General features: G+C 32.9%; 1 protein-coding gene across 4 annotated transcripts in view; it reads right to left on the bottom strand.

The window, feature by feature from the left end:
• Positions 1 to 26990, bottom strand: part of Ctnna3 (catenin alpha 3) — a 1561788-nt gene that overhangs the window by 474110 nt on the left and 1060688 nt on the right. For all 4 annotated transcript variants that reach the window (XM_010605540.3, XM_033766563.1, XM_033766562.1 and 1 more), the window contains one exon: positions 22860 to 23016. In XM_010605540.3, the coding sequence (XP_010603842.1) occupies positions 22860 to 23016 (157 nt within the window). The remainder of the gene's footprint in view (positions 1 to 22859; positions 23017 to 26990) is intronic.

The following is a 26990-nucleotide window of genomic DNA, read 5'->3' as shown; positions in this document are numbered from 1 at the left end:
AGTCATGTTCAAAGGTGAAGACGAGAGAGATCTCATTCATCTTGTTTTATATAGGACAAATTAATTTGATCTTTGAGGCAGATGGAACAGAGGTATTGCATCACAGAGCTTTCATTTCTAGGGTTTCCTAAATGGCATTGACAAGTCAAGGCACATCACACACGTGAACTGCCTGGAGTCTACCCAAGAACTTGGAGAAATGTACATGTCAGTTTATCAAAGTTTTGCTCAGAAACTATTAACCTACCTTTATAAATAATCAGGGAAATACTACAAAGGCAGTATTGGCTCATCACGTATACAGCTCATGAAAGGATTTTAGTTACTTAAAATACTCTTAGGATGAAGATATATGAAGAAAAGCACCTACATAACTTAAGTTCTGCATTGTGACTAGTAGAACATGTATGATAGAAAAAGAAATGATAAAGATGAGGAAAACTGAAAGTATAAAAAATGATTCATTTATGCTATTTATTTTTCTTTATTTTCCCCAACACCCCATATATACAGCCTCCCTCCACACACACTCAGAATGAAAATTACACTTCCTACATCAATCTTTTCCTCTTTTTCTTTTTCATGATATATATGCACACTGATTCATGGGAGTTATGGAGAAATTTGTTATGTTGTGATTCACAGAGCCAGAGCCATCAAATCCACTGGATTCTGATTTAATGGCTGGCAAACAGAGGAGCATATAGAAAGAGATTATGAAAGGCTGACATTACTTATTGGTTCAGTTTGGTTCAAAAGTTTGCAAAATTTGCCCAAAAGGCCTTTTATTACTGATGCATATCCACACCAGTAAATGGGCATATATGAAAGACTGGCTCCCTATATTTGTATAAACATTCTTAGTGAAGATACTTTGCTATCACAGCAGGAATTAGAAAAGAGGATAAACCTATTGTATACAGTATTTCTATGAGTAAAAATACATGCTCCAACTTGTGGACTTTTTTCTGCTCACTCTGTGGGAACTCTTTTATGACTTTGGAAACTATTGTAACATCTGAAGCCTTTGCTAGTGAGCTACTTAATTTATATTTTTATAATATTTTATAATTTTTTGCATATTGTCATACTAGAATGAGAATATTTTTCATAAGGTTTTAGTGAAGCAAGTAAATCATATTTAATTAACACATGATAATTTTGTAAGACAAAAGTTTAAGAGGAATTTGTTGGCAATGTATAAAAATATAATAAAAAGGAGACTTAATTTGGAATGCCTAAATTATTTGAACTTAAAACAGATATTCTGTTCACCATCTAAAAAGTAAAGTATTTCAATACAATATAATCAATATATAAACTTATTTTATATGATCTTATAATGGGCAAAAATGTAAACATTTTACTGAAGAATTTGTAAAGATTTATAAACCATACATAAGTGACTGACCTCAGAGAACATATGTTTTTAGAATATATCTGGTATCATTTGGGAAGTTATCAAATGTCAGTTTTGCTTTAAATTCTCCTGCCAGGCTGAAGCAAGGCAGCATGACTATGGAGAAATTAACTGTAAGTATAATAACATTTTCTATCAGAATTGCGCATATAGTCCCTATGTTCTCTTTTCTCAGCATCTGTATGAAGAAACACCTCAAAAAGGAGCCTCAATAAATGTAGGTCTCTGAGTTACTACTCCATGTAGATATGCCTTGCTGGCTTGGAGTGAAGAAGGAGCACAAAATGGTGAGAGAAGAAATTTTCATTTTGGGCTAGGAATATGTTCTACTGTTTCCTACCAATCCACTGCCTAGGTTGTCTTACCTTAGAATTCCCAAAATTTTATTTGTTTATATTTTAAAATTCCTTATATCCCTAAGATCCTCAAGCATTGGCTATATGTAACAAAGGAGGAATGGAATTAAGGAGTTAAGGATTTTAGATCCTAGAGAGTCAAGCATAGCTACTCTAAATTTATGTTTTATATTGATACTTGTACTATTTTGAATCTATGCCTCCTCCCCACCACCCAAATAAAAAGAAAAAAGGAAATGAAGAGGGGAAAAAAGGAAAAATAAGAAGAGAGAAAAGAAAAAAGGAATATACACCATTATTTGCAGGGATAGCCCTTTAATTACTATTCTAGCTGAGCATCCCTCCTTCTACTCATGTTTGATAAGGACCATAAAATAGATGTGTGACAAGGCCTTACAGCAGATATAAGAAGCAAAATATTGCACTTCTTGTTCCCTAAAACAAGTGTAGTTGTTAAGTCTATAAAATTTCTTTGAGAATTTCTCCAGATAGTTTGGGAGAAGCCGAAAACTTCTATTTAGCATATTTCTTTATACCCAAGGGAAAACATAGGATTGAGTATAATGGTCATTTAATATATATACATATTATATATTATATACATACACACATATACCTTTTGGGGAATAAATGTCATGCTCTTTTAATTTAGGAACATTTTTCTTTGGTCTTTTGATAGATATCTAAGACTTCAAGCAGAGCTTGTTGCTTTTAATCTTCAAAGAGTCAAAAAGGAGTTGTAATAGGGTTCAGAGTAATTAAAAGGGTTAGAAAGGTAGTTAGACTCATGCTCTATATGAACTAAAATGGTCTATATGTAACTTCTGCTTTCTATCTTTAGCCACCTTAGGAGCAGTCCTGGGACCAACAGACAATTGATAAGTCCTGCCTTTAATGGGTTGAAAATGCTATGGTTAAGGACTAAATAATGCATGTATTGGAACAACAACAAATAAAAAAGCATATGAAGTATTGTAGCTAAAATAATCCAAAAGGAAGGTAATTCCTCATTTTCCTAACCCCCAAAACAAGAGATGGATACACAAATTGCAAGCAAATGTGTAACACATGCATAAGTAGCAAGACATTCTCTTCATTGTGAATGTTATTTTCCTTCTTATTTTAGTCTTTTGAGTGGCTTTCATCTATCAGGGCCCATCACATCCTTATTCTTTCAACTGTTCCTTGTTCAAAACACCAGAGATTGCTCCTAATGTCTTTTTCAATATTGTCATTGGCTGGGCACTGTGAGACATCACTACATTCCCAGCAATGTGAGACCCTGAGGCAAGAGAATCATATATTCAAGTCCTACCTGGGAAACTTAGCAAGACCCTGAAAAGGAAAGGAGGAAATGGAATTAATATGAGAAAATGAAAAAATAATGGAAACAAAGCCTTTTTGTTTATATAGGGAGAGAGGGAGGAGTTTAAGGGAGGACAGGGGAATGGGGAAAAAATGAGAACCAAGACTGATTATGTAAAGGTACAAATTTCCAACAATCAATCTCATTGTATTGTATAAATTAAATGTTCCAATAGAATTCATAAAAGATAAATAAATAAATAAAATGTCATTCTGGAAGTTTGCTGAAGCTCAACAGTCTATAATGATAGCCACATATACTTCTCCAATATGTTTTTAGAAAACTGGAAGAAAAATTTACCTACAGTTTTCCAGCACTATTGTTATTCCCTGTGGCTCTCCAAATATAACTGAAAGTCATTCTACATCAACATTTGCCAGTTTCCTCCGAATTGTGGGATGTGATTTGTCCAGCCAGCCTTGAGGCTTGAAGCAATTGAAATCAGCCAGGTACTTTCACTATACCCCCAAATGGGCTTCCATCCCCTTAACCATAGTTGTTTTACCCCATCTAGTTTAAAGATCATTCTCCTTGATAGAGAAGGCAGAAGCAAAATAGGGATTGAATGATTCTGTGATTTTTTTTTTTCTCTGTCATCGGATTTCTCACCATCTGGTCTGAATGGTTGGGCTTATTCTTTCCTTCTTTTTCTTTGACATGAAAGGGGGATTTTATGACTGGTGTTGAAAAAGGAACCGAGAACTACTGCGCACATACCATATTAAAATGAAAAGCAAAGATTGTATCTGGGGAATGTAGTGAGACTGTTACTAATTGCTAAACCAAATTTACAAAGTATAAAGACATAGGAAAGAGTCAAGGAGACAAACTATTCATGGAACAATTAGAAGATCAATGGTGACACAATTATAAAACAGGAAATTAATGTTTTAACCAAAGCAAGTTTTCTCATTCAGTTATTGATAATTCAGTGTGCTGTACTATATAAAATAGCTTCAGAATGTTATTTGTATTTTTGATTTTTGCAAAACTACAGTTAAAGACAGTCCAAAGAGATAAATGGTTTGCAACAAAAGAAGTCAGTGACATGAACTTGTAATAAACTTCTAAATCCACAGAGCTATAAAAATCCTCCTAAACTTACATCCACTTTCTCACCCCATTGAATGTACTCAAAAGGTTAAGAAAATTGCAGTTTACATATCCCTTTTCATTTTACTTCTTGGAAAGTTTAAGTGTCTTTGAACTTTCAAATCCATCTCACATATTTCATTTTTTTATTATTAGTCCAAGAAATCCCCCCCACAGAGAACTAGAGTCCCAATGTGTTGCTCAATATCCCTATTAAATAACAGCAGAATTTAAATATGACAGAATAGAAAACTAGCAATTAAACATTAACGTAGCATGCAGCAGACACTGCTAGGCAGCATTTCAGCATGCAGCTCTCTATTCCACATACTTACGGAGACAAGAGAAAACGCACTAGAATGTCCAATACTATGGTCTACCTTACAGAATACAGGGTTCTTCGTTCTTCTATTTGTACAAAAATATACATGAGGTGATGTCTACGTTTTCTGACATCCAAAATAAAATGTGAGATGCAGGTAAGGGTAAAAGACCATGTAGACTAACATCTCCCTAAACGCTTTCTTAAAACCAATAGCATCAGGGCCGGGGATTTAGCTAAGTGTTACCACTCCTGCCTTGCAAGCACAAGGTCCTGAGTTCAATCCCTGCTACCCACCTACCCTCTGCCCCGCACAAAAAGACTCGTAGCAGCAAAGTACTAAGAAAGTAGAAGAAGAGAAATTGAAAGACTGAAAGATTTGGGAAAGAGGAAATGTAATGGCTTTGAAAAAGCTTTTACCTATAATCAACCAATACTGATGAAAGGACTCTATGTTACAGTCACTGTGCTATGCAGTTTCACAAACATTATCTATTAAGTTTCAAAAACTATCTCATCAGGTAGGATTATTACTCCCATTCTACAGAATAAGGAATGAAAATATATTAAGCAATTTTCCTGAAGTGACAGAGGACTGGTTCCTTTTGTGAGATGAAGGACTGGTTTTCTTACGTGTACTATGTTAAATGGGAAAAGAAAACGGAAAGAAATGAATGGTGCTGACATTCAAGGCTCCATCACTGAACCATTGACCTGTAGCAAATGTATGTCACCTTATACCTCATCATCTCCTAGTTAAATGTATCTATTTACTAGTATATTGATATGCTGATTATAGAGGCATGCCATGCAAATAAACCACTGTGACTCAACATGACAAAATTATTCCTTTGTCAGTCCATGAGCTTTCCAAGTTCTTTTTCTGTGTTACCATGTTAGCAGCCACATTTGGATAATTTCTATAGGGATCACTTTCATAGAAAACAAGTAAAGTTTTGCTTTAGAGAGATCAAATTAATGAATATGAGGAAAGTTGACAGTAGAATATATTTTAAATAGCAAAATAAGATTCAACTCTATCAAGATACAAGATTGAAGCTGTGATAAAAGGGGCACTAATTTAAAGGCACTATGGCTAAGGGTGAAAAATCTATTGTTTATATATTTCATTAGCATTTGGAGCTACAGAGATCAATGTAGTAACCAATAATTTAGCTGTGATTCCTTACATCCCACTAATCATTACCAAGCTATAAAAGTTTTTATGTAATTAGGAAATTCAGCTAAGCTTTATTATAGAGGGAAAAATATACTGGAAGTCATTTTCTTTAGTTAATTTATAGAAACTATTTGCATCAGACAGTAATGAGAGCACTCTAAGAAAATCTCCCAATACATGTACAGCACAGAGTGATAGATAAAAAGAAATCATTTGACTTTTAAAAATCATTTTCTCATTCTCCTTCAGTTAATTGGACATTTAGATTTGTCATAATTGCATAATGAAAGCCTTTCATTAAAGACCAAAGGAAACAGTTTTTCACATCACCATATATAACCTGTAACTCATGTTAATGCCAAAATGTGATTGTCATAGCATATTATGTATTTAAGATGGCAAAGGTCAATTGATCACTGATAGCAAAACAGTCATATGAAAGTATATATTCTTCAGTTTTCTACATAGCCTATACAACAAGAATTAAATAATTGTATACCATTTCCCAATATATCACTTGCACTTGTGACATTTCTCAAAAGAAATAGATAGGGAGAGTGATAAAATTATATCAATCACAAATCAGAAGAAGACGCAAACAATGAAAGTCTAATAGCGAGTGCATCATCCTTGCAGAAAATTTATATGTCAAGAAAGTGTGCCTATGGCTCTTTGTTTTGAGGGTCATTTCACAAATTTATGTGATACAACAGTACTTCAAATTATTTCCTGTAATAAAGTGCCAATATCCGGGTCAAAAGAAAAAACATTGAAATGTGATGTTTGGGAACAGACCCTCAGAACAAAGAACCATAGTCATATCATAAGTGAGACCAAAGCTTAGATGCCCAACACATTATTCTTAGACCTGTTTTATAAATCAGTAATTTTTCCACAATAAATTCCATTCATTATTGCTTTCATGTAAAATAAAACAAGAGGGGGCCGGGGATTTAGCGCAGCGGATCAGTGGCCTGCCTTGCAAGCGCAAGGACCTGAGTTCAATCCCCGGTACCAAAAATAAATAAATAAATAAATAAATAAAACAAGAGGATAATAAAGAACCCTTAAAAAATATCTTCATAGAGAAGGAAAATGCCAAGCTTTCATGAGATCATAATATACCATAAATTCTTATATATGTATTTGTGGCAGATAAACTAAATTTTTACTTACTGCTTAACATGTAAAACAATTCAATATTGTTCAGCTAAATGATATTGAAGGTCTGACTTTTTTTCAGATATTTCTCCAAAGGTACATTTAATGTCTCTACTTCTTTCATGACAATCATTTGTTTGTGATATAAAATATTTGAAAGACATAGAAATCACATATTTTGTATCACTTGTTAGTACCTAATTAAGCAGAAAAATTTTAAGTTTAGTGAATTCCAAACTCAAACTTAAAGCACATTAGGTTTTACATTAGGAAATAAAAATCTTGGCACATAAATCTTTAGCACGGCAGGAAATTAGCTTCATCCTTTACACCAGTGAAAGGTGAGGAGTGATCATTCTGTGCAATTACACAGAAAGGAAGCCTTGATTTGGAATTGTACTATACCAACAAAAAAAGCACTTTACATAGCTATGTTTAATTTTTGCAGTCTGCCTAGTATAGTTATGTTATATATACTCTCTGGCTTTGCTTTAAATCCTGTATTGGGTGGCTCTGAGATATAAGGAGAGTGAATTCTACCCTGGATCACTTTTAGAGGTTGTTCCTCAGATTTAATTTTTAAAAAGTTGAATTAGGCATCTGCAATATACCAAACATTATGTAAATGGAGTGGAGTAAAAACTAATAATCTGCATAATCCACACTTTTCAATTGCTTCTTTCTTTGACTGCATTCTTCACTAATGTGATATTTTGGGTAGTTTCTCCCATTTAAAGTTTCTTATGAAATGTCACTTAACTTGGTGGGAGGGGAAAAGAATTTCTTTTTACCACTCAAACCATATTTAATCTAGGTCAAAAGGATTTTTATTTTGCCTCACCATAATCATAGAAAATTATCTCATGTCTACATAGACAATCAAAGATTTGTAAAGCAAAGGACTTGAACTTTTGTTAATAATTTAATTCAGTGGATGAATGAGTAACAAACTGAAAACTGAGGTTATGAGTTAAAAACATTTTTTTCATAGAGGTTCCAGATGGAAAAGTTCAAAATATGTGGAAACTAATTTCAGAGGATACAGTCTTTTAATATGGGAAAATATACTGACCTGACTAGTGGATGTATAAAAGTAATTTTATTGTTATTTATTACCTTATATAATTAAATCAAGAAACCCTCTATTTTTAGTAAATATAATTAAATTAGCCACATTCATTCTAGGTGGAGGAAAAATGAAGAAATATCTATGAAAGCACTAGAGCTCTTAGGATTCATGCTTTCAAACACATTGATAGTTGCATTTCTTAAGAAAAACATTTAAGAAGCCATGCATAAAAACAAAGTCAAAACAAATTACATGCATACTTGAATACATTGAAGAATAGTTATAAAACAGAAAAATATTGATAAAAATTATATTAGGATACAGTCACCACACATCTTTTGCCAAATCTGATAGAAGCTAATAAAATGACAGTTGATTTAATATTTTAGATAAGTTTTCACTGTTTAATGGTAGCTTTATAATATACTTTGAATATGATGTTAGCTTAAAATTCAATGGTCAAAATTTTCATATAGAATTCCCAATAATGATTTTATGACTGAGTTTAGGAAGGAAGAGGCAAATCACAAGACTGTTTCTGCCTCATAAAATTTCTCATATAGTTAAAAATATTTATATGCAGCCTGTTATGGAAATACAAAACACATAAATCACCATCAAGATGTTGAATGGAGATTTGTAAAAAGATACTAAATGATATCACAGAAATTTAATGCTGGTATTATATGTCAAATAAACTTTGATATAAAAAGCACATATTTTTTCATTCCTACTCTAACCATTTTCCATATATGTAGCATTAGGATTTTATCCAAAAGCTAGATTTTATTTACATTGCAAAGTCCCAGGAGTTGATTAAATTGAAAAAGTTTATAGAAAAATGTGTGCCAGTTGTTATGGGTGTCAATGAATATTTTTGAATCAATATATTAGACTTAAGTGCTAAATTTTCAGAGGCACCAAGTATATAATTTTTTTTATTTACAATTTTAGTGGTCATATTCTATAATTACCATAAGACAGTTATTGCACTTGTTTTATGGAAGCATGGAACCTCACAAACAGATTCTCTAAAAGAAAAGCTGATGCAAAAAGCATTTGCAAAGTTATCTATAAATGTATGTAAATTATTAAACTTATCTGTAAATTTTTGCTAATTATAAATTTTAAAAATACATAAAGAGCAAGATTAAAAATTAATTATTGGTGTATATCTCTAATTATTTTAAAGGTGACTAAAACAATATTATAGTGGACATAGGTTATGTTTGGCATCTTATTTGTTGCTATCATGTAACTTTTTATAATGAGTTGCAAATGCTGATATATGAAAGGGCAATCATGAATTCAATTAGAGGTTTAAAAGATGAAGTTTCAACCACAAGTTATCAATAATTACTCTGTTGATAGAAAAAATAGCTTTGGTGTCTTTCCCAGTATAACCTAGAATAGTTTACAAAGTTGTAACCTGGGAAGACATGTTTTCCTCATTAAACTACAGATCTCTGTGATGGCTACTGTGGGCTTTTTTACCTTTACATCTCAAGAGTGAATACTAACTGTTTGATACTATTTGTTTATTGATATAACAAATGATTAGCTTATCCACACTAAAATGGTAATTGAAATCTTGCTTTAAGGACTTTCAATCTCACAGAATTTATTAACAAGAGTGGGCTGAAGATAGTAGCAAAGAATATCCTTTAAGTCTTACTGTCATACTCCCATGAGAAACTTTTCAATCTTGTTTTGACTTTTCATATACCCAATGTGAGAAAATCCTATTGCCTGAGGGAGATTCCGATTGTTTGGATGCTCTATATCTCCTAATCCAATAGAAGAAAAATGTCTGTCATGCAGATTTGTTTATCAGGAGGAAAAAACTTTCATCAAAATCCTTAGGAAAAGGAAAATTGCAAAATCCTGGGAACAGGTACACAGGGGACATAAATTATACATGTAATGACAAGTACGAGAAAATTTAAGATTTAGTAAAGCTTCACTGTAAGATTACATTGTTTATTATTCTATATACTTTAATCTTCTATGAAGGCTTGAAATATTTCAGAATAAAAATATACTTTTAAGAATTTAGCCATCCTTTCCCCAGCCTCACCCACACACCAATGCTGAACAAAGACATACAAACTCATAAAATAATATTCCACGAGAGTAAGACCCTGAGTGATAGAGTTTTAGGTATTTTTTCACCTTCACAAACCACTGGGCTTCATAGTCAAATACAAAGATACAAAATTGTACCAGTTCTTGGGTGAATTTCAGGGCCTGATATGGATTGGGCTAAAGTGAACCCTTTGTCACCCAGGCACAGTCATATGTGCCATTTGCCTTTGCATATTTACATTTACTTCTACTCACTGTTAACTTTGTTGTCACACATTTAAGAAAAGTAAAGATCAAAAAATATCAAAACTGAAATTAATCCATCAACCTCAATCAAGCTTTTTTTGTTGTTGTTGTTGTTGGTTTTTTTTTTTTTTGTTTTGTTTTGTTTTTTTTTTGGTACTGGGGATTGAACTCAATACCTTGCACTTTCAAGGCAGGCAGCAGAACCACTGAGATAAATGCCAGGCCCAATCATGCTATTTCTCATAGTATTTTTTTCTGATATAATTTAAAAGCTTTACACATAAAACTGAATTTCCCTATGTACTCCTCATCAGTTTCATCCAACTCCCTTTAGCTCCAGTTATCATAATGACTTTGCTCTGACTAGTGTTGATGGTGTCTTATAGTATACACTGGTTCAGTCTAAAGTTTCCATGTCTACTCAACATTGCTTTTAACATTTTAGCACACAAAACAAATTTATTTGCCCTAACAACTATTTGTTTCAATTCATTACACTATTGATGAAAAATGATCATGCTTGAAAAAGTTATTTTGAATATGTGCAACAATATTATCAAAAGAACTAAAGGAGGGTTTGTGGAAAAATAACAAGGTAACACATATTTCTATTTTACTCATCACAGAGTTTATAACAACCTATGTTCTCAAAGGCTGAGTATGAGAATTCTCCTGTTTATTGTACATCTTGTCATTATCAGAATTTAATTTTTTTCACTACTTATAAGTATTCACTACAGTTTTTGAGATAATTCTTCAGTTATTTTGGTAAAAGTACAGTGCACAATTGGGACAGGTTTAATAAAACAGATCTTTAAGATTTATCCTTCTAAGAACATTTAAATTTTTCTTACCTTTATTGAGTTTATTGGTACATTTTAGGTATACAATGCAGTTACATTCATCATTGGGATCTTGTACCTTTAAATGACTTATCTTGGATCTTATCTTTACCCAATACCCAGCCCTCCCTTCACCTCCTCCATTCTTCCCTGTTTACACAACCATAGTTTCCATGTTTTTCTTTTTCACATATTTTTTTCTTTTCCCTTTTCCCTTTCCTCTACCCCTTCCACTTGCTCTACTCTTTTAGACCTTTTCTTCCTATTACACAATATCAATTGTACATTTTGATCCTAATTTACACTTTTAGTTTTTCACACCAGAGAAACTATTTGGTATTTACATGTGTCTTATTAATCTCAATTCAAAGTATGGCCTCCATGTGCATCCAATTTTTATGGCTGAGTAGTACTCAATTTTATAAAACAAAACACATTTTTTTTATCCAGTCTCCCGTTGATAAGCAATTGGGCTATTTCTGAATTTTAGCTATTACAAACCGTGCTGCTATAAATATGAGTGAGCATATAACACTGAGGTATGTTTCTTTTAATTCTTTTGGTAAAATATCCAGAAGAGGAATAGCTGGGTCAAGTGGGACTTCTAATCCTAGCTGTTTGAGGAATCTCCATGTGGATGTCCACAGTGGTTGCACCAGTCTGCACTTCCACGAACAGTGAAGAAGGGTTCTTATCTCCCCTCAATGCCATCAGCATTAGTTATTGGTTGATTTCTTGATAGCAGCCATTCTTTCTGGGGTGAGATGGAATCTCTGTGTTTTCATCTGCATCTCCTGAATGACCAGTGATGTCAAACATTTTTCATATGTTTATTTGATGCTTTCACTTCTTTGTCTGAGAAATGCCTGTTCATTTCAGATGTCCATGTTTGAATTGGGTCTTTATATTTGGAGGGTCTCATTTTTTGAGTACTTAGTAGACCTTTGTCTGAGGAACAGCAGGTAAAAATTTTTTCCCACATTGTGGGGTGTCTCAGTTCTGCTTGTGATTTCATCGGCAGTGCAGAAACTGTTCAAAAAGATGAGATCTCAATTGTTGATTCTTTGTGCTAGTTCCCATGCTACTGAGGATTTGTTCATAAAGTCTTTTCCCATGCCAATATCTTCAAGAGTTCTACCTATGTTATCTTCCAACAAGTTTAGTGTTTCTCTTTTAATATTTAGATCTTTAATCCACTTGGATTTTAGTTTAGTGAATGGTGAAAGATAGGAGTCTAGTTTTAATCTTTGGCAGTTTGAAATCCAGTTTTTTCAACACAATTTATTGAAGAGGCTATCTTTCCTCCAGTGAGGGTGCTTAGCTCCTTTATCAAAGATGAGGTAGCTGAGTATGTCAGGAGTTATTTCTGCATCTTCTAATCTATTCCACAGATGCTCAGGTCTATTTCTTTGGCAGTACCATGCTGATTTTATCACAGTGGCTTTGTAGTATAGTTTCAAGTGGTCAATTGTGATACCCCCTGGCATGTCTCTGTTGCCTAGAATTGCTTTTGCTATTATAGGCCTCTTCTGATTTCAAATAAATTTTTGGATTGTTTTCTCTAGTTCTGTGAAAAAAAAAAAAAAACTTTTGGGATTGCAATAGGGACTATGTAGAATCCGTATAGCAGTTTTGGAAGTGTGGCCATTTTCCCTGTACTGATTCTTCCTACTCAGGAACAAGGGATGTCTTTCTACTTTCCTACATCCTCTTCAATCTCTTTTTTGCTAGTGTTGTAGTTCGCAATGTAGAGGTCATTTGTTTTCTTTGTTGGATTGATTCCTAGATATTTCACTTTTTTGGATGCTGTTGTGAAAGGGATTGTTTGCCTAATTTCACTCTCAGTGAGTCTATTATTTGTGTACAAGAAGGCTACTGATTTTTTAGTATTTATCTTGTATCCAGCTACTTTATTGAATCTGTCAATTAGGTCTAGAAGTCTTTTGGAGGAGTTTTTAGGTATTCTAGAGTATCATATCATCAGAAAACAATGACAATTTCACTTCTTCCTTTCCTATCTTTGTTGTTTTTATTTCTTTCTCTTGTCTAATTGGTGTGGTTAATGTTTCCAAAATTATATTGAATGGGAGTGGTGATAGTGGACATCCTTGTGTTGGTCATGATTTTAGTGGGTAAGTCTTCAGTTTTTGACTATTTAGTATGATATTAGCTGTTGGCTTTTCATAGATAGTCTTTATCAATTTGAGGTAAAGACCATTTATTCCAATTTTCTGTAGTGTTTTTTATCATAAATCGATGCTAAATTTTGTCAAGTGTTTTTTCTGCATCTATTGAAATGGTCATATGGTTTTTGTCTTTGACTCTGTTAATATAGTATATTACATTTATTGATTTAGTTATGTTGAATCATCCTTGCATTCCTGGGATAAATCTGATTTGCTGAGGGTGTAAAATCTTCTTGATTACCCTCTGTATTCTGTTTGCCAGTATCTTATTGAGGATTTTTGCATCTATGTTCATTAGGGAGATTGGCCTGTAGTTCTTTCTTTCCTTCTTATTTTTTTTTTTTTTTTTGGTCTGGTCTCTCCCTGGTTTTTGTAGGCAAAGTAGCACTTGCTTCCAGGAATGAGTTTGGAAACAAAGCCTCCCTTTCAATTTCATTGAAAAGTTTGAAGAATAGTGTCAATCGATCTTTTCTAAATGTCTTGTAGAATTCAGAAGTGAAGCCAGTAGGACCTGGGCTTTTCTTTGTTGGCAATTTTTAATTACATTTTCAATTTCACTGATTGTATTTGCTGTGTTTAGCATTTTTATATCTTCTTTGTTCAATTTTGGTATTTTGTATGTATCTAGAAATCCATTTCTTCTGTGTTCTCCATTTTATTAGAGTATAGGTTCTTAAAGTAGGTATTGATGATCCTCTGGATTTCTGCTGAATCTGTTATAAATTCACCATTTTCATTCCAATAACATGAATTTGAGCTTTTTATTTCCTTTTTTATAAGTTTGGCTAAGGGTTTATCAATTTTATTTATTCTTTCAAAAAACCGACTCTTCAATTTGTTGATGTTTTTGTATTGTTCTCTTAGTCTCCATTGAATTGATTTCTGCTCTAATTTTTATAATCTCCTACATTGTATGAGCTTTGGTTTTCTCTCACTCTTCTATTTCTAGGAGCTTAAGATTCTCCATTAGGTTGTTTACTTGTTTTATTTCGCTCTGTTTTCCTGGTGTGGGCTTTCAAATGCAATGACTTTCCCATGTAAAACTGACTTTATTGTATCCCATAGATTCCTGCATGTTGTATTGGCATTGTCATTAAATTGTAAAAACTGTCTAATTTCTTTAATTTCTGCTGTGACCCATTGGTTGTTCAGGAGACTGTTACTCAATTTCCACATTTGTGAAGTTCTTACAGTTCCTTATGCTATTGATCTCCAGTTTAATTGCAGCATCATCTGATAATATACATGGAATGACTTCAATTCTTTTGTATTTACTTAAACATGTTCTATGAGCTAGCATGTGGCTTATTTTAGAAAATGACTGATTGCAGTCATAAAGAATGTATATTCTGATTTTGTGGCATGAGACACTCTGTAGACATCTATTAGGTCCATTTGTTCAAAAGCTTAGTTCAGTTCTAGTATTTCATTGTTGATTTTTAGTTTAGATTATCTATTCGTGACAATGGGATACTTAGGTTCCCCACTAAAATTGTGTTAGTGCTCATTTGTTTTTCATGTCCCTTAATATTTGTTTTCTACAGTTGGAAGCATTAGTGTTTGGTGCATATATATTTATGATTTTCATCTCTTCCTGTTGGATTGTTCCCTTTAAGGATGTAAAGACCGTTTTTTTTCTCTCTCTCTCTCTTAATTAGTTTTGTTTTGAAATTTACTTTGCCTGCAAATAAGAGAGCTACCCCTGCTTTTTTCTGGGTCCCTGTCACATGGACAACTGTTTTCCATCCTTGTACTTTCAGGCTATGAGTTTCTTTTTCAAATAGGTGTGTTTATTATATATAGCACATTGTTGGATTTTGCTTCTTAATCCATTCTGCCAGTCTATTTCTTTTGGTCAGTGAATTGAGGCTATTGACATTGATGATTATACCTGATATGCATTGACTTATTGTCATGATATTGTCCTGTTGTTGATTCTTTTTTATTTTTCTCCCTCTTCCTTTAAATTCTTGCCTATTGCCTTTGCTCTATTTGGCCTCATGGAGTTGTGACCTACATTGCCTTTTTCTAGGATATTTTTAAAAATTGTTTGCATTGCTGTTTTATGAAGTTTCTCAGATATTCTTTGTTATGAAAATACCTTACTTCTCTATCAATTTTGAAACATAGTTTTGCAGGATACATCAGCCTATTTTTGGAGGGGTTTGGGGGGGACTTAAAATATCTCACTCCGGGCTCTCCTTAACTTGAGGGCTTGTGTTGAAAAATCGGTTGTGATTCTGAAGGGCTTTCCTTTGCATGTAATTTGTTTGTTTTCTCTAACTGCTTGTAGTATTCTGTACTACTGTTGGGGTTTCAGGATCTAGATTATTATGTCTACCAGTATATGTGCTAGATGCTATTCAAAACACTTTAAATATATCATTACATTTTATTAATCTAGGCATACAGTGTGTGAACTATAAGAGTACAGACATTATTTTTGTTTGTTCTATTGACTGTCCTATATCAACAGTCTTGTTGCAGTGAAGGTAATCACAAAACATTTGTTAAATAAATGAGCACATACATTAATAAGTTTCACAATTATTAACATTTTGAAGGGTTTTAAAAGAATTTTACAGGTTATTTTATTTCCCAAATATAATAGGTCTGATGGGCAATGGTAGAATTGTCAGTCCTAAGCATACTTACCTCCCTCCAAAAGCTTTTCTGTATGTTCTTTATACTCTCTAGATGGAAAAGCCAATATTTTATGTCTACTTCATAAGTAAATTTAATAAGAATTATATGCATTGTTTGAGAATGTATTGATTTTCTTTCATAAAGCTATTTTTGTCAAATGAATATATTTGTGGCATATAACATGATTACTTGAAATACGTATCTATTTTTTGTGGAATGACTACATCAAACTGATCAATATATGTAGTACATTTACATACTTATTTTTGTGGTGAGAACACTTGAAAATTGTTCTCAGCGATTTTCAAATATACAATATATTGTTATTCATTACAGTCTCAGTGTTATATATGTATCTCTTCAACTCATTCCTCTTAACTGAAATTTTGTATCATTTTCCAATATCTTTTCAATCTCCCCAAACTCCTGGGCTCCTGATAAACAATATTCTACTCTCTGCTTGTGTAGAGTCAACTTTTTAGAGGAAAGAAATTCTTAGCTACATTTAAAAAATACATATATAAATTTTTCACACCACATTTTCTGGAAGTCACTCTGGAAGCAAATATTTTTACTGGTTAAAATTCCCGAGGATGGTTTCAAAGTCCCTAAATCTGTGTTAACACAAATTTACAAGCTCATATACATGAATTCATGTTTTCAGATCTTTTATCTGCACCCAGTTTGATAACAAGAGGGACAATTTTTTCTGTTTAGAGGAGGCCTTTGCAAAGCTTATAGGTAAGGACTATTCTGCTCTCAGCTACCTAAAACCCTTCCATCCAGCTCTAACTAAAATCTTTGGTAACTCAAAATCAATAGGTAGATGAAAGAGGAGTATATAATAAAGGAAAACTTCCCTCCTAATCTTTCATCTAATCTATAAAATGCTTTACAGTATCCACCATAATAAGACTCTTTATTCACACAAACCATACTGTTTAAATGCATGTTCTTACAGTTGGACACTGACTATAAAAATCTAAATACAAATGAAATTATGAGACTTGCTTTATTTTTTGTTGAAAATATTTGTCAATATATGATATAATAAATCATATGGTTTATTAATAATGTAAATATGCTTATCAAAATGTGTAATTAAATCCTTTATGAAAATTAAACTTTATCAGCCAGAGCCTTTGTAAATTAATAGCTGGTGCATATGAACAACTTGGAAACTTATTTTTTTTCTTGATGTACAAGTCTAAAATGCAAATCTTTAGTGCTACATATTGTTTCAGTGATAATTAATGATGCCTCCATTTTTACCTCAAAGTAACCACAAAAATGCTCAAATCTGATTTTGCAAAGTTAGAAAATGACTTCCAATTATGATTTTCCATAGATTTAATTCATAAAATTCAAAACAGACCTGCCATGCAATGAGAACATCTTGAGCAAATTTGCCTGTTGGTACATGGAGTAGAGTGTGATGAATTCCAGTCCACGTGCCCAAACTACTTTTCAGTCATGTAAGAACAGGCATTAATTCAAAACATAATTACCAACAGTGAAATAATGGATTACTTTAGGGAAGCTACTTCAATAATTTTTTAATGAAAACCTATATATACACTTTCTATGCTATCTCCACAGTAAAAGCAAAGCTATATACTGTCACATTAAAAATGTATTCACAAGAACCTTATATGTGTGTATGTATATGTGGGGTGGTCTTACAACCACCTAAAGATAGACTCTTAATTTTAGCAAATGGCTTAGAATATCTTGGCTGCAAGTCACAACTGGACAATTCTAATGAGAAAAAGCTTATTTTCAAGGTACATGGAATCCTAGTTGATTCAACTGGATCCAGGTTCTCATCACGAAGTTGATCCTTATCTTCCTATTGCTACATCTCAATATACCACTCATACACTCTGTTTTATTATTTATTTATTTTGGAGGTGTAGTGGAGAAATCAAGGAAACATCTATTTTATATTATCTTATTTTCACTTCTAAGAATAAAATTTAGCAATTAGTTTTATTACAATTTTTTTTTTAGCATCCAGAGGTAGTGTTCTAAAATCTGATAGTCTATATTGCTACTACCTTCATGTTCAGATGACTCATATTTCCTACAAAAGTTAAAGACTACAAACATCCTCGTGCACCTTGTGCTCCTTTTACTGGCCATGTTTCTCTTCCTCAAACATACCAGGCACTTTCACATGTTTTTCTCTCATTGTGGGATGCTTTTCCAATTTCTTTTATTGAAAATTCAACAAATCAGTTAAACAGTTTTCTCTTTAAAAATGCTTCCTTCAAAAAAAAAAAAAGCTTCCCTCAATATCTGGACACTGCAGCAGCATTAACTGCATAATTGCATAGGATTTCGTCTTTATGACTATCACAATTTATTTTGTAAAATAATTCATTAGACTTCTGAAAGAAAATGTCATCATTTCCTTCCTTTTCTATTCCCTATAATACTAATTCTCACATAGTAAACACTCAATGCATTTTTATCAAAATGAGTTTTTACGGGATATGACTAAAAATCTCATATTTAATATTATTTATCAACATGGAAGTATATTATGCCTTAATGCCTTTAGTGAAGAATAATTTCACTTAGATGTAAGTTGAAAAATAAAGTATATGTATAAGTAATAGATATTGGACTTTAATTATATAATTCATCTTTGCATAAATATATACTATATTAATTCTTTTTATCCTGATCCCTATTCCAACAAACACACTAATCTTGAATAGTACTTTGTATGCAATTAATTTAATATTTTGCTTTTGATAACATTATGAGATGTTTATTTGGCATAAACTTATGAAAAAATATTGCAAAACTATTTAATTTTTCTTTGTTCAGTGATTTAGATTACAGTTCTATAGAGACTAGAAGTCACTTCACTATGATGTCACAAAGAGGTCTTTGGTAGTGTGTTTTTGATATAACATCAGAGTTATCTATGTGTTACTATGTCAAGGTCATAGAATATGGTAATGAATAATGCTGAAAGTTATTTCACATAATTCAAAATATTAATTCCAAGGCTGAAATGCTTAATAAAACTGTAAATGGGCTGGGGATTTAGCTCAGTGGTTCTACTGCCTGCCTCGCAAGTGCAAGGTCTCCTGAGTTTGATCCCTGGTACAAAAGCAAAACAAAACAAGACACCAACTGTAAGACGTAAACGTGGAAAATTAATTTGGATGCAGAATTTAAAGGGAGGATAAATAGTAATATCTCGCAAATACCTGTTAAGAGTCTTTAGAAAACTCTAAAAGCAGACAAATCAATTAGAAAGATTCTCAGTTAAAAGATAATGGTGTGGACTGGAGTGGTAGCAGGGGATATGGGTAAAATTGGACATATTTAAGAGAAATGTAAGAAATGGAGTAAAGAAAAATTTCAAGTATGATTCATTACTGATTTGGGGTTTTGTAAGCCCAAAACCAACCATATTAAACATCTAGTTACATGAAATAAATAAAAACTATTTTGTCCAACAAGCTCCATTTTCACAGCTCATTTGCCAGTTATCTCTTCTGCTTTCACACTTTGTTCAACTTAAACTATCTTTAAAAGTACTTATCACTTAAAATTATTCAAAAACAATTTAATCAGCGACAAAAATAGTAAAAGAAAAGTGGCATCATCAGAAACTCATGTATTAATCACATCTTAGTAATTATTGTTCTTATGGTCAATTTCATTCCCTCTTATCCATGTTTACAGTTCACTATGAATCATTTCATGCAATAGCTCAAAAAGTGGTACATAAATTATTTCCTCTTCTAAATTTTCAGAGTTTCTACTTGAGTAACTGCTATCGTTTATATCTGGATGTTCCCTCAAGAGCCCCTTGCAGCCATAGAGCTTTTTCAGAGGTGACTGAATCTAGACTGTGTGGTGAAGGGATTAAGGGTTTATAATTACAAAATCAGCCCAGTGATTGGTTTGGCACTACCCTAATCCTGGTAAGTGTGGATAAGACAGGAGGGACAAAAAGACGTTGTTAAGGTCCCTTGCTTTCTTGCTTTTGCTACCATGTTGGCAGCATGAACTGTTTCTCATTTGCAATGCCCCTCTGCCATGTGTTACTCTGCCTTAGGGCCAGCCATTTATGGACAGAAACTTCTACAAACCGTGAGCTAAATAAACCCTTCCCCCTTTAATTTGGATGTGAGGTATTTTGTCACAGCAAGGAAAGAAAAGTAACAAAGACAACAACTAATGTTGGGGATTTCAAGCACTATGGAAGACTAATAAGAAACAGTTTCTCAAATGTCATCTCATTTCCTGTGTCTATAAAGAGAACAGACTGACATGGTCAAAGAATTTTCATAAAAGTCACTCTCTAATGGTTATTTTGTCATACACAGTATCAGAGAATGATACAAGGGATAAAGAACAGTATGAGGAATAAGTTTTGTATTCAATGGGACAAAAAGTTTGGAAACAAATGCATTTTTCTAACTAGTATCAAAAACCATTAATTTCATAAATAACATTATAAATAACACTCTTTCATCAATAACATTAAACCACAAAGAATTCATTTCAGACAAAGGAACTACACTGAACTTACCTTGCCAAACACATTTTGCTCCTGAAAATTAACTTTGGTTCATAGCTGAATAATATTTTTACACATAAAATTTATAATATATGATAAATAAATGAGGTGGATATATTCCTATGATTTTTAAGGAAGACCTGATTATGCTTATGTTTGGAGTTCTGCCTAAATAGCAAAATAACAAAATAACACAAATATGTCTGATGAAAAGGCATATTTTTTACTTTCGTTTCATGAGAAATTTGGTGATGATATTAACATACAACAGTAAAGCACCAATGATAGATTTATATTTAGAATTTGGTAGCTTTATAAATGACATTTGGTATAGAGATATTCATTTCAAAAGCATGACATTTGGTATAGAGATATTCATTTCAAAAGCCTACACTGAATGTTGAACAATCTAATACTTCTGAAACATGATTATAAGTAAACATCTTACATGTGATTTCTTTGTTTTAATGATAAAATAACAGGTTTAAGTCCAAGAATAAAATCATTTCTTACTGATTTTTTATTAATTTTAATCTGTATTTCAATGTGAAGATACTGTAAGAATCCCACACTTTTCACAACTATTTACAAAGACAATAGGGATATTTCCAGGATTCCATTTCCTTATTCTTATCAAAACAAATATCTTTAAAAATGAATATTGAATTCTACAAAGTCCAAGAAAAAGTTGAAATGTTTACAAAACCTCTGTAAGCATGATATCCTCTAGGTAATTCACAATTCAAATCCTCCGTGAACTAGCTTTTCATTTGATGTACCTCACATCGGGTACAGCATCTTTCCAGTTGATGTATCAGAAGTCTGACTAAAACCACCATTTCATTCTAAAACACCATCAGAAGAGAGTACCAGAGAAGTCATTTGCTGTTAGATACACTTGCAACTTTTTTTTTAAGAAAAATCTGTCCCACACACAAGCGTCCAGATAGTGGTAAGCCCTCATCATAGATATGTGAGCCATGATTAATCACCTGAAAAACATTAACCCATCTACTGCTTGGTTAGTGATCTTTAAACATAGGACTTTTAGCTTAATATTAAAAAGATGTATAGAGCCAGCTAGATTTTTTCCCATTTATTCTGAGAATATTTTGAAAGAATATGTCATCATGTGTGGGAACAGACGTTGAAAAGCTGTCATGCTCTAAGTAAGAAAATACAAATTTATACAAGGGTAGAAAAGACAAGTACAGAAGCTTCTCTGGTTCTGGGGCAAACGTGTTTAGTTGTCTGTTCAACAGCCATATTCTCTTCTTTTTACACTAATAAAACTCTGATTTTGTTTGTACAGTGAGTGATGTCATTAAAGTTGAATTAGTCAGTAACGATATTAAAGGCTATTAATATTTTCGTTCATACATTTTTGTTTTTTTAATTTATACCAGTACAAATGAAATACTTTTAAAATGACTAATTAACATATATTTCCTTTTCATTAATGAATCATGAAAAAATACTAGGTTTCTGGAATATCTATTGTTCAGGATGAAATAGCATGACTATGTGAAAGTCATCAATTTAACAGATTGAAGTAAATCAGAAAACTTATAAAAATTATGTTGAATATGTATGAGAAATTGATATTTTATTTAAAATAATATTGTAGTGTAGGAAAATCTATTTCTCATAAAATGAAACAATACTAAAATTAAACATGTATTTTATCTTATGGTCAAGTGTACATGTTAAGAGAATAAAAAAGTACTTCATCACTGTTACAGTACTATAATCAAACTCTGAGTTATACTTCTGAAGTTATGATCTTATAAGAATACGTTTACAATCCTGGGAAATTCCTAACTCATGTAGCATGAGTTAATCATCTGTGCTTCAAGCCCAAATGTTGCCAATGTATTTAGATGTTTGCACTTGTTTCCTTGATTCTTGAGATTAGTGCATCAAATTCCTATACTTGCAGTTGAATCACTATGCTATATCTCAAATCAATGAGAACTTTTCCCATTGATACATAGCTCTCCTGAATGGGAGATAAGTTTCCTGGAAAAGAAAAACAATGGAGAAAATGCTGATTTCTTAAATCCAGGGAAGACGGGTTCTATTTTGTCTTACGCTTTTCCCATCAGTAGGAGTTTCTTTGAAAGAGGAAGTGTAAATTGTTTAAGTGCAAAGGTTAGAAAATAAGAGGTTCATAATCCCAGAAGAGACCACTGATGTCACAGTGGCTTTACTACATAGCCACACTTCACTCCTAAAAAGCTCATTAATAAAAGGCTTTTCATATAAAATGAGTCATGTTCACTATGATTCTGTTTCCCAAACTTGCTAGCATAAACATATAAATTAAAAGATCAAAAGCATACCAGATACAGCAAGGAAATCATCAATGCTTGTAATGTCATCCACAGCTTCTGTAAGAACATGTATGTAATTTCCCCACGTGCGCTTGTACATTTCCATGGTATTTTTCACCACTTGACTTTTGGGTCTTGCAGCCAAAGCAAGTGCAGCATTAATAATCTGTAATGATATAGAATATTTACACAGTGATTTCTTCATAAATAATTATCAATGTGTAAATGCTAAGTATTCTTTCTTCAAAATGTAAGATACATCCAAATTTATCAACAGGGTAAATGGTAAAACACACCTTTTCTCTTTGCTTTTTGTAATATTTTATTTTCAGCAGTAATTTAATTTAAAAACTATTTATGAAATGTTATTACCAAAGGATTGCAGTAGATACAAAGATAACTGGTGTTTTCCTTTAAGGAGCTTGAATATTACTCAATGAGGAAGTGAAACATATAACTTCATTCCATATATTATAAATTCTATAGGAACAGATAATAATCAATAGACATTAATGAGCAGATCGCTTCTCGGCCTTTTGGCTAAGATCAAGTGTAATGAGCAGAGAGATCACCTTCAATAGAGGTGCAAAGGAAAAAATTTAGGGAAGAGTAACATTTGAACTGGGCATCCAGATTCACACTGGACAATTAGGTATGTAGTGAATGCACTCAATATGCAAATCACTAAAATAAGAGCTTTGACTTATTTGAGGGCTTGGAGATATTTCACTAGTAGATAATCTTTCATATATTCATTAATTTATTCATTCCATATTTCAAATATGTAACAAGTATCTTTTATGTATCAAACATTCTTCCTAGTTTTAGGAATATGGCAATAAAGAAGACAGGAATAAAAATCATCACCTTCCTGGAGTTAATATTCCAGTCAGGGAGATAGGTGATTATCAAGACTAGTAAGGGAAATATATAGTCTGTAAGATGGTTGTGAGAAACTAAGAATGAAATATTGGGTAGAAAAGAAGGATTAAAATTAAATGGTGGAAAGGGTAGGAGATTTACAATTTTAGGAAGGTCTTTTACTTAGGCATATGTTTGAATAAAATCATTAGTGGGAAAGAATTTTTGGGAAGAGCAATTGAAAGATTCAAGAAGGTACAAAAATAGGAACTTCTGTGAGAATGATAAGCAGTCTCATGTAGAACCTTGGTATACATAAGGGAGCAGCAGGAGCCCCTGACTGACCTGCTCAGGACTGTGGCCTTATTTGGAAGGCACTGGAGAGTCATGTTGACTTTAGAACAATTTCTCAGAACTACTAATTTTCAGCAAACATAGGAATCTATTGCAAAAGGTTGTAGGAGTCAGAAAGTCTGCACTACAATGGTGGAGGTAATAAAAAGGGCTTTTCAATGAATTAAAGGAGGATATAACTAGGTTTAAGATTATTGTCAGGAATACCAAGCAGCCATCAACAAATCTATAGCAAACAATACTTAAAAGACAAGAAAATAAAAATGAGGGGCTGGGGATTTAGCTCAGTGGTGTTGCCACCTGCCACACAAGAGCAAGGACCTGAGTTCAATTCCTGGTACAAAAAAAAAAAATGAATAGTAGATTACAAGATATCATGCTTCATAAGATGCTACTTCTACATATAAACTACATGCAAGTATGCTATAAATAATGATTAAACGTTCTCTCTGGGTGGTGGACTTTCAAATGGTTTTTCTTTTCTCTTTAGGAATGTCAGACTTCCTAATATTTTTTTTTTGTAAACTCAGAAACAATAAAGATACTCTTCAAAGAAAGATGATTAATTTCTTTTCAAAAAGTAAAGGATAAAATAATTCTAGTATAATTTAAAAAGGTCAAATCAGCAAGTTAAGAGTCAAGGTTGTAGAAGCCAACATGTGAAACTGTTTTGGAGGACACAGGTAATGAGAGGTGTTAGGTGTGAACTATCCATTACAAAGGCTGGCCTGAAAGTAATTCTTTGCTTTCCATATGTAGGGAACCACTTGCTGCTTGAAAGGCGAAGATGCCTGAGGACCCATAAGGACATGAACCCACCTGGCAAATGCGCAAAATGCGACACTCTTATGTAATTATGACTCATCATAGACTACCACCCCTGGGTTACAAGGTTGCAAGGGCACAGTGATGTAGGTCTATGTAGCAGCCTATGTAAGGGCTGAAGAATAAAGAGTTTTCGTCTTGTTGCTATTGTTGATATTGGATCTGCCTGCTTTTTCTTGGGAACCTCACCCGCGACAATACCCCTAACATCCCACAACCCCCAAACCATACAAAATACAAAGTGTGAAATCAGAAATGTGCATTTTTTTAAAAAATAAAAAAGGTTTTATACATTTGCAATTCCTGTGTTCGGATCTTGAAGCCTGTGAGGTCCAATTGCTGTGTAGTAATCCTAAATGTCATCCTAATTTCTGTCCTAAAACTGTAATCTAGTATGGAAATCAGAGCAATGTAGGAAATTGTAGTCTATCAGTGATGCTGACTAGCCTTCATTAGGATCACCTGGAGACCCTGTTAAGACAGATTCCTGAGCCATGCCCTTGGCGTGTATAATCCAGTTGATCTGAGATAGGGCTTGGGAATGAGCTTTTCCAAGAATTTCGAGAGTACTGACCTAGAGATCATACTCAGAACCCCGATGAAGTACAATGATGAATGCCACATCATGAGTCCACCTCACGGGTCCTCATATACATGGAAAAGTCACTCTCCTTCACAATGAGAGTTGACTCAAGGATTTAAAAATCTGAAAAATAAGTGCAAAGTATAGGAAAAAAAGTGATGATATCTTTTGGAGGAGGGGAGACAATAACATGTGCATAGAAGGAGGAAGAAGATAAGAGCCCAACCCCACCTCCTGGAGAACATTGAGCCAGAGGACACAGTAATAGACCTGGAAGAAAACCAAACATTAAAATGAATACATGAAGGGGAGAACACACCTTTGGAAATTACCAGCATATTGGAGGAAAAGATCAAGGGGAGGTGATAAATATAAGATAAGTAATCATAAGAGGAAATGGTGTAAAATTATGGAATTAAAGGTCAGAATATGAAAATCTTTCAAAAGGTCAAGTACTAAAGGAGAGTCAACAATATGACGGAAAAAATGGAGTTTAAATGTGAAAAATAACAGCCACCGGCATAATTCATTAGATACAGCATTCAGACTTCACCAAATATAGTGGCAAAAATAAAAGGACATCTTTTTTACTCAGCACCCTAAACACTGCACCTTGCTTAAATGACTTTCAAGAAATGATGGGAAGTGAAGGGAGAAATTAGCTAAAATATTTTGTTGATATTCTCTTATTTCTTTTTTATGGAAGAAGAACATCTTAAATTTCAAGGAAAATATACACTATATCTAGACATAACTATTGTGCAGTGTTCCACAATTTCAGTTTTAGAGTTTTATGAACCTATTAACTCATAATGTACCTTTGTGTACTCTGCAAAATTTCTGGTCTCTAGTGTTTCATTGTTCCTGCAAATGGACAACCATGTACACGCGTGGCCAGGCTAAAATTATGCCTTCACCACTAGGCATACTTTAAAGTGCTGGTGCAGAATCCTCAGCAGATATATGAAATCATGAATATAAGACAGGCTACATTTTATAAAAACATGTTCAGTTCTGCTGCTGCTCCAGTTTACCTGATTCAACACTGCACTGCATTAGAAAGCTCTATCCTACTCGACTTTCCTGATATTTAGCTTAAATATAAAGCAGACATAATACAGACCATGCACTGCTGCTTTATAAGGCAGAAGAAATCTTCACCCCTATGTCACACTTCTAGCATTTCAGCTATGTAATCTGAGGAAAAAAATGACCTTTCTTAAGTGGTTTTCAAGCATAACTAACGATTTCTTAAATGAATTAGTTTGCCTTTTGAGGCATTGTTTTTCTTTAGATTATAGTTGAGATGAGTAGACATTAGAAACACCTTGGCCTTTGCCAATTACCTATTTGGCCAACTCATATTTAAAAGTCTCCTAAAATTCAGTCTTTTATTTCTATCTTAACTATTTCAATACCATTATAAATAGTTTCTTCCAGTTGCTTCTGCTCCAAGTCATTCTTACTACAAACACATTTGTTTCTCCCCTTCTTCCTTGTTTTGTTTTTTTTTTTTT

The sequence above is a fragment of the Fukomys damarensis genome, unplaced genomic scaffold (genome assembly GCF_012274545.1).
Source record: "Fukomys damarensis isolate Sample0158 unplaced genomic scaffold, DMR_v1.0_HiC HiC_scaffold_20, whole genome shotgun sequence".
Lineage (NCBI taxonomy): Eukaryota > Metazoa > Chordata > Mammalia > Rodentia > Bathyergidae > Fukomys > Fukomys damarensis.
The sequence above is the reverse complement of the archived record's forward strand: the minus strand, read 5'-3'. Positions and strand labels throughout refer to the sequence as shown.